The sequence below is a fragment of the Dipodomys ordii genome, unplaced genomic scaffold (genome assembly GCF_000151885.1).
Source record: "Dipodomys ordii isolate 6190 unplaced genomic scaffold, Dord_2.0 Scaffold104, whole genome shotgun sequence".
Lineage (NCBI taxonomy): Eukaryota > Metazoa > Chordata > Mammalia > Rodentia > Heteromyidae > Dipodomys > Dipodomys ordii.
In genome coordinates this window covers 590,755-600,324 of record NW_012267320.1, presented here as the reverse complement: position 1 = coordinate 600,324, position 9,570 = coordinate 590,755, and the positions used below count along the sequence as shown (strand labels likewise).

Genomic DNA, 9,570 nt, shown 5'->3' with positions numbered 1-9,570 from the left:
TTTTTTTTTCTAATTTTTCTGCTGTTGTTGGTAATGATGACATTGTTTTTACTTTTTGGTGTCTTTTTTTCCCCCATTTGTTCTTTTGTTTTTTTGTCCGTCTGTCTAAAATGGAGGGACAAAAGGTAGGTAAATGAAGCAGTAATCATTACCTGACTTATGAAATGGTAACCCCTCTGTACATCACCTTTATAATAACATTTTTTTAAGGCATTTCTGAAGCTCAGCTCTTATCTACCCTATGGAGATAAGGATTGCTATCTTTAGAAGGCAAACAATATTTGGGCAATTGCTCTCAACAGTGCTTTGTTTTGTTTGTTTGTTTTATTAAACTTTATATCCACCATTAATTAGGTTCTTTGAACCTGGTTGTCCTTGCCTTAGTCTTAAAGCTCATATTTTTTTCTTCTTCACCTTAATTTTCTCATGGTCTTATTGTTAGAGCAGTGGAATATAGTGCATTTGTGAAAATATACTCCTTTTCCCTAGGTCATACTGCTAGTTTCCTTCCTGGGTGAGTCTACAGTGTTCGTGGTGTTCATTAGAGTAAATGTCTTCCGCAATGGCTTAGCAAAACTTTTCCTGAACTCCATGCCAGGTTCTTGGCAAATAGAGGTTTTTCCACTTATTTAGTGAATGGTTTTCAGTCCTGATTGCTCATTGGAATTTCTGGGGAGCTTTAAAAATAATTCTTGGGCTCTAAACCTCTGTGGCTGGATTCTAGACACTAATATTTTAACAATATTGAATGTGTAACAAAGGATTGAAAATTGCTTTAGCATTTAGCCAGTCATTAAGACAGTAAGTACTTTAGTTGTTGAGACCACTAGGATCTGAACACTGACTTGTCGCTCTTGGTACATAGCAAAGCCACTTGGTTACATGTTTCCAAAGGTAGTTTCTAATATAAGACCCACAGATAATGATTTTTTTTTAAATTCTTTATTGAGATTAGGTGATTACACCAACTACACAGTATTGTGGGATAGTGATGCTTAGCTAAAGTCACAAACACATTTTAACATTCCCAAGATGAATTGTCATTTTCATAGTCCATAAAGCTTGTGAACTCTACAAACTGAAAATGCAACTGTTTATTCTAGATAGCGTGATATGTATATTTCTTTCCTTTTGCTTAGTGTCAGCTGTTCCCTCTTTCTCTGTCACTTCCTCCCTCCCATCACTGCCCTTGAGTTGCTTAGTTCACTTTGATCCATGTCCAGTGCAGCTGATGGGCCCTCTGCTGTATTTTTTCCCTTGTTTCCCTCTGATTCTGTGCCCTCCTTCTAGATTCCCTTAGATATGCACAGGTATATACCATATGTGGGGTTAAGAACATAGAGTCATCTAAAAATAATACAAGAAGAGGTCCTTTGTTTCTTGAGTCCTGTTTACTTTGTCATATCTCATTGCATTTTAAATTTAACATCCATATCAGATAATGACTTAAATCTTACTGAAACCAGAGATACTGCATTTTCTTATTTCAAGTTTGATTTTTAGTTAAATATATTTAACTTTGAGTGATTTAGATTTAGGAATTTGCATCCATTTTTTTTTCATAATTCAGTATTTCCCAACCTTCAGATCAGAACCATTTAAAGATCAATCTCCGTCCTCAAAATTTTTGAATGTTAGGAAATGTACAACAAGCTTTGTAATTTTCATTTATTTAGATACAAATGGTTGTCTCTGGTTAGTAGAAAGAGGTTTAGAACTACCATTATCTTTAAAAAAATTTTTTTTTGGGGGGGGTCTGGTCGTGGGGCCTGAACTCTGGGCCTGGGCGCTGTCCCTCAGCCCTTTAGCTCAAGGCTAGCGCTCTACCACTTGAGCCACAGCACCACTTCCAGCTTTTTTCTTTTGCTTATGTGGTGCTGAGGAGGAATCGAACCCAGGGCCTCATGCATGCAAGGCAAACGCTCTACCACGGAGCCACCTTCCCAGCCCCTCTCATCTATTTGAGAGATGGAGATTGAGAAGATTGTGGTAACCTAGGCCAAAAGATTTAAGGAGAACCCATCTCAACAAACATACCTGTAATCCCAGCTGTGCATGAAGCATGAAGGAGGAGCACCTCAGTCCAAGGCCATTTGGGGCAAAGAGCCTTTCTGAAAAATACTAAAGTGAAAAGGAATGCTTGCAAACATGAGACTGTGTTCAAAATCTCAGTACTTACTGTCTCTCCTCTCACCCCTAAAGAAAGGCTAAGATAATAGAAAAAACCCTGAAAGGATAGAGTTAAAATTCCCTGTAATAAAGTTGATGGCATATTGCATCTTCTACCCATAAAGGTCAGCAAAATGTACCATGAAGTGATAATTAGCTTCCATTGGGGAGACATGTAAAATTCTGGAACTATTGTATTAATATAATAGAGAACTACATATCTTTCTTCTCTTTTAGGTTGTGAAAGCATATGATCGAGTGGAGCAAGAATGGGTTGCCATTAAAATAATCAAGAACAAGAAAGCATTTTTGAATCAAGCCCAGATTGAAGTTCGACTTCTTGAGCTCATGAACAAACATGACACTGAAATGAAATACTATATAGGTAAACCAAACCTTTTATGCCCAGTTCAGAAGAGAAATTTAAATTAATATTTTTAAAAATCTGAATACTTTGGTTTTTATCTTGAGGTGATTGATTAAAAATTTCTTTTGAAGAGATTAGATTTATGTTATTTGGTTCAAAATCTGTAGGAATGGTTTATTTCAGAAGATATAAAATGTTGAAACCAATGAGAGTAGTGCCTTTTCCTAAAATTTCAGCTTTTATGTGTCATTTGTTTGCTTTAATTAGTGTGTTGTCTTTACTGGAATCATTATTGTGGTAACTTAGGCATTTCTAACTACCTCAGAAACTCAGTGTGTGATAAAAGCTTTACCTACATTGACTATGGTTACAGACAATTTTGGCAATGTTCAAATCACTATTTCTGGCACTATTTGTCACCTTGCCAGCATGAGAAACTGCTAGACTTAGACTTACGGAATTTCTCTATCATCCTAGCCAGTATTCAACAGTGTGGTTGGTTAGAGTCTGTAAGTTAGAAACTGCTAGACTTAGACTTACGGAATTTCTCTATCATCCTAGCCAGTATTCAACAGTGTGGTTGGTTAGAGTCCGTAAGTTAGAAACTGCTAGACTTAGACTTACGGAATTTCTCTATCATCCTAGCCAGTATTCAACAGTGTGGTTGGTTAGAGTCCGTAAGTGACAGATGGCTTATTTGAGAAGTAACATCTGCGGGGTCTCAGGGCTTTGGACTTAGGATGGGAACTTTCTCTGCCTCCCTCAAAATTACAACCAATATAGTTTGGGTATGTTTAACTTACTAGGAAGATGACACACATGATATGTCAAAAATTGAGGTCCTATTTTCAGAAACCCCCAAAAAGAAATTTTATATTTAATAGACCCATATTTAGGTGATTGGATCTAGTTTATTCTGATATGAAAGTCTTAACATTGAAATGACCTAGCTTCTTGTCTCTTCAAATTAATTTTTAGTACATAGTTACATGAATGAGGTACAAACATACTGTGTGTGTGTGTGTGTGTGTGTGTGTGTGTATCATACATGCATTGTATACTGGTTAAGTTATGATAAGGATATCTTTCTTCAAACATTTATTGGTAAAGAAAACATCTAAAATCTTGAAATAGGGTGGGAATGTGGTGTAGTAGTAGAGTTCTTGCCTAGCATGCAGTAAGCCCTGGGTTCGATTACTCAGTACCACATACCCAGAAAAAGCCGGAAGTAGTGCTATGGCTCAAATGGTAAGAGTGCTAGCTAGCCTTGAACACAATTCAAGCCTTAGTACTGGCACATACAAAGTCACAAAGGTACTGGTTAGTTGTTACAGAAAATTACTGGTATACACAGTTTATATATTTATCAGGGCCAACGTGGAGGGCTGCCAAATGTGGCCTTGTTCCACAGATCCCAGTTGGCAGGAGGTGGGCCAACAAGGCATTTTTGTGGTGCTTCTTGCCTCTGTCATCTCGATCACACCTATTTAATTCAGCAATGTGCTTGACTAGTTAAAAAACTTGCCCTTAGTGCAGGACGCTGATCTTCAAACCTCAGCACAGTTTTCACTGTGCATTTAACATTGTAATGTTATAGATTCTTTTAGAGTCTCTGTGTTACTCTCATCTTAATGGTATATGTAACTTTAATGAAACTTTTTTCTCTTCCAGTGCATTTGAAACGCCACTTTATGTTTCGAAACCATCTTTGTTTAGTTTTTGAAATGCTGTCCTACAACCTCTATGACTTGCTGAGGAACACCAATTTCCGTGGGGTCTCTTTGAACCTAACACGAAAGTTTGCACAACAGATGTGCACTGCACTGCTTTTCCTTGCGACTCCAGAACTTAGTATCATTCACTGTGACCTAAAACCTGAGAACATCCTTCTTTGTAACCCCAAACGCAGCGCAATCAAGATTGTTGACTTTGGCAGTTCTTGTCAGTTGGGGCAAAGGGTAAGTTGTTTTAGAACTTGTAAATTAGACAGTAAACAGTGTACATAGACGTTTGAAATGTTCTTTGTAATATGTTTAGAGTTTGGAGATAATTATGAGATGCTTATTTATGTTTAAAACACAGCATCTGATTCACCATGTGTTGATATCTTACTACAAAAGCAATACTTTTTGAGTTAGGAGGTAATAAATTTTCCCAGATGGATGTATTTAAATTCTTTTTTTTCCCTCCAAACAGATTTATTTATTGTATATAGAAAATTCTATAGACAAACTGACCTGGAACTAATTGTTCACCTCTTGCCTAACCAAACTAGATCACTTGCTATTACATCAGTACTCATTTTGGTTTGTCCTGTCTTATCCATTTCTCCCTGCTGTAAACCCCTTGTTCCTCAGTACATCCATATTATGCTTCAAAACATGATCCTTTCTTAGCTAGGTGCCTGTGGCTCATGCCTATACTTACTCCTAGCTATTTAGGAGGCCAAGATCTGAGGATTATAGTCTGGAGACAGTTTGGACAGGAAAGTCCGTAAGATTCTTTTTCCAATTAACTGCCCCCAAGAAGCCAGAAGTGAGCTGTGGCTCAAGTGGTAGAGCACTGGTCTTGAACATGAAAAATTCTTACATATTGAGAGGTTAGTTTAAAAGCAATTTACATAAATAGAAAAGTGCCCAATGTATACCAGTGAATGATCTAACCCCTGGAACATCAGTAGTTTTACAAGTATAATTCAATAGTTTCACAATTTTTAATTAGCACTGGTAGGCTGAATCCCTATGACAGGCTTCTATAAAACTGACATGAAATGTCAAGAGGCCATTTTGTGCACTGCCACTGTTATGCCATCGTGTTTCTGGATCATAATGTTCCCATTATCTGATTCTAGACATACCACAGGAATATCAGTGGGGTCAGAGGTTAGCTTAGCTGCTTGATGAGCAAGAACAGATATCACTCCAGCATGTTCATCTGACAGAGTACCCCAGCGGCCCAGATTAAGTCCTTGTGAATCTGCACAAGACTCCAACAATGGATGGATTCTTCATTGTGTCCTCTAGATGCTGCTCCAAAGTGGCTTCCATCCCGCTGGCGGCCCACCTCGGCGCGTGACCCTGTGGCGCTCCCGAGGCCGCGGTCACGCGACGGGGGCACGCCTATATTTAAATTATTATGTCTGCTCAGGGATTAAGAGAGAATGAGGTGTATGTTAAACACTAGGTGATGTCTGTCTCTCAAATAGTGGTTTTAATACAAAGTTTGGAGCAGTCAAACATCAAAGCTTCCATCCTTGGTACAAAGTACTTCTTTAAACTTACAAGTTAAAAAAAAAAATCAGTGTTTTTTTTTTTTTGTGTTGGTCATAGTACCTTAAAATAGAAACCACACAATTGGTGGACTATTTGTTTCAGTTAAAAACCTGAAATCTTAACCCTCCACTTGAAATCAGAATTTATGTAAATTCTGATACATGTTCACACTGTTTTAAAAAACCATTTCTGTAATGATACATTGCTTAACTGACTACTGTCCTTTCTAGCATTACAAAAACTATTAATAGTGTATCTTGAAAAGTCTTAACATTGAAACATTACTATTTCACATTAACTTTTCCATTCTTTTTTTGTATTAGTGAAATTTCTTTTCCTGCTCATTCCTGGCTAGGTTTATAGCTAGTTAACAGGATGGTCTTTGTTATTTCCTGCAAATTATTTTTCAATAGCAAAGCTACCATAGTATGTAAAGTTTAAGTGAACACACCACTTATTGAAAAAGCTCTTAGAATTGGAGTGGAAAGCAAGGTATGCAATTTCATATACATTTAAAAATCAAGTAGTGCTCATGATATGGAAAAAATAGCTTTAAGAATGGAATATATATGACCATTTTAAAAGAAATCAGAATAGATTTTGTAGTTTGGCATTCTTTTTCACTACTTAAACCAAATCATTTCTTCTGTCCTAGTATCAGAGAATCATATTGTTCTGTCCTAATATCAAACACTATTATATAGTCTAGCCAATAGGAGATAACCCTTTTGCTTGGTAAGTTTTAAACTACAGACTGTGTAGACTGTAACCTTAAGTATAGATGTTTGGGTCAGAGTCAGAGGTGGGAAAACATTGTATTTCAGGAAAAAGTGTATTTCTGTGTATCTCAGCCCTGTAGATAACTAAAGAATTGCTCTAACCAAACTGGATAGGTAAATAGTGACAAGTTTGCTTGCTTGCTTTCTTGGATAAGCTGTGAAGTGAGAAATTCTTAGTAGCAATCACTTGGGCCTTGAAAAACTGGCTTATAAAAGCTTAGATATTTACCTGAAATACTTGGAAACCAGAAGTATTCCAGATTTCAGGGTGTTTTTGATTATGAAATATTTACATAGACATTAACAATTGAATTCCTTTAGTCCCCAAATCTGAAATCTAAAATGCTGTAACATTGACATATTTAAGTGCCATCTTTAAATTTTGGGAGTACTTCAAGATTGGTTTTTGTCGATTGGGATGTTCAACCTGTACTTTTTAGATGGCTTGAATTACCTTTCTTTCTTACATGTTTTGGTTGATTTGGCTGGTGTTATTTTCAGTGGAATCCCAGGAGCTTCCATGAGTTGTCATGTCTACATGGCTCAAGTGTTGTTGGGAAGTTTAGTTAGGATGTCCCTCCCTTCTTCCTTCCTTCCCTCCCTCCCTCCCTCCCTCCCTTCCTCCCTCTTTCCCTCCCTCCCTCATGTCTTTGCTTTAATAATATAGTTTTAGATGCAAATTTGTAGTGACTGTGAGTAAATTGAGTTGGTCTATGAAGATATTTTTAGATTATTTCATTTGTAATACTCTACTTCAAGATTTCCCTTCCCCCCGGAACTCTTTAGATGGAGGCAGGGAGAACAAGGTAGAGAAGCAACTGATCTCAATTGAATCTTTATATATAGTAATATTTATTGGATTTGAGAGATAGTAGAGTAGTAATGTCTGAATTAAAGTTTCATTGCACTTGAGATGATTTGACTTCTGATACTAAACACATTATGTAGGTTAGTGTAATTGTAAGTGTTAAAACCAGGTGCCAACCAGAGCAGGAAGGAATTATTAATACAGAAAAAGTAATTCTCTATTGTTTTTTCTGTAAGGTATTATATACACAGGAAAAGCCTTTTCTGTTTTCTTTTTGTGTGATGCTTGGGAATAAACCCCGGAATCACACATGCAGGACAAGTGAAGCCCGAGCTGGGCCCAGCGCAGCCAGGGTCAGGCAGCCAGGGTTGCGGCTCAGGCAGGCTTGCCTGTTTGCTGCAAAACTTACCTCGATGAGCAGTTAAGATTGGGTCACAGTAAAGAGTCTGAAATTTTACTTGTTTTTCTTTCATATTCAGCTTACCATCCCCTGGAAATGTTTATTTAATCAATATTCATATTCTAGTGTTTAAAATGTTGTTGTAATGTAAAATCGGTGTTCTTAATCCAAGTTGCTCACAATTACAAACATAATTTGTATTGATTAATACTATTTTGAAATCTCTTTCAGATATATCAGTATATTCAGAGTCGCTTTTATCGGTCTCCAGAGGTGCTACTGGGAATGCCTTACGACCTTGCTATTGACATGTGGTCCCTCGGGTGTATTTTGGTTGAAATGCATACTGGAGAACCTCTGTTCAGTGGTGCCAATGAGGTATATGGTGAAATGTCTAACAATTGTGTCCTTTTCATTCTCAACCATGTTGTCAGAAAGTATTTTTCAGAGGAATTTGCTTGTTTGAAAGCATAGTCCTGGCTGGGAATGTGGCTTAGTTGTAGAGTGCTTGCCTTGTGTGCATGAAGCACTGGGTTTGATTCCTCAGTGCCACATAAAAAAAGCTGGAAATGGCGCTGTGGTTCAAGTGGTAGAACACTAGCCTTGAGCAAATTAAGCTCATGGACAGTGCTTAGGCCCTGAGTTCAAGCCCTAGGACTGGCAAAAAAGAAAAAAAAAAAAAGAAACATAGTCTTTTCTAGCTAATCAGGAGGCTGAGATCTGAGGATCACGGTTCAAAGCCATCCCGGTTCGTGAGGTGCTTATCTCCAATAAACTACTCAGAAAAAGCTGGAAGTGGCACTCTGGCTCAATTGGTAGAGTGAACAAAAGAAATTCGGGGACAGTGCCCAGACCCAGAGTTCAAGCCCCAGGACTGGGGCTGGGGAGGTGGGGATGGGGAGAACAAAAAAAAAACCCCAAAACATAGTCTTGCCAGGCATCAGTGGCTCAGGACTTTAATCCTAACTACTCAGGAGGCTGAGATCTGAGGATCACGCTTCAAAGCCAGCCTGGACATGAAAGTCCGTGAGACTCTTATCTCTAATAAACCACTGGAAAACTAGAAGTGGCGCTGTGGCTCAAGCGGTAGAGTGCTCACCTTGAGCTGAAGAGCGCAGGGACAGTGCCCAGGCCCAGAGGTCAGGCCCCACCACCAACAAAAACAAACAAAACATAGTCCTTCAGATGTGAGGCCAGTTTTGAATGTATTTCATGTTCTCCCTTTTTTTAATGCCTATCAGATATTATATAAAGGTGAATTTAGAATTAAGTGATGGTAATTAAGATATATTAATCTGTTAATGAAAGAAAAAGTTTAAGTATGTTTGTATAAGTTATGTAGGCTTTAAGTATATTAACAGAAGCTTAAGTAAATAATAACAAAAGAATAAGATCACCTGAAAAATGGTGTAAACATTGCTGTAAATTTTGGGAGTGTAATTTGAGTGTTAGAGTTTTAGGGTTACTGAGGCTGTGTCAATCTGCAGACCATGGGTTTTTCCTTGGTTGTTCCTAAGATTTTGGAGGTGGGTCAGAAGCAGTGTCTGGGAGGGCAAGGACAATTCCTTGAGCTTCAGTTTGTTTTCAAGCTATCTGCTTGTGGGTTTTTTTGTTTTGTTTTGTAGGGGTATGTAGGAGTACTGGAGTTTGAGCTTTGTACTTGTTAGGCAGGTTCTACTGCTGAGCCCCACTTCTAGCCCCTTTCCCCTAGTTATTTCGCTTCCTACTTGGGCATGTGTTTGGCCATGAAACTGCCCGTCTTAGGTTTCCAGTGT

General features: G+C 37.9%; 1 protein-coding gene and 1 pseudogene across 2 annotated transcripts in view; one reads left to right on the top strand and one right to left on the bottom strand.

Annotated features, from left to right (window-relative positions):
* Dyrk1a (dual-specificity tyrosine-(Y)-phosphorylation regulated kinase 1A) overlaps positions 1-9,570 on the top strand; it is a 98,302-nt gene that overhangs the window by 70,288 nt on the left and 18,444 nt on the right. For both annotated transcript variants that reach the window (XM_013027543.1, XM_013027542.1), the window contains exons 5-7: positions 2,407-2,554; positions 4,208-4,494; positions 8,027-8,173. In XM_013027543.1, coding sequence (XP_012882997.1) covers positions 2,407-2,554; positions 4,208-4,494; positions 8,027-8,173 — 582 coding nt within the window. The remainder of the gene's footprint in view (positions 1-2,406; positions 2,555-4,207; positions 4,495-8,026; positions 8,174-9,570) is intronic.
* LOC105994114 lies at positions 5,264-5,642 on the bottom strand (annotated as a pseudogene).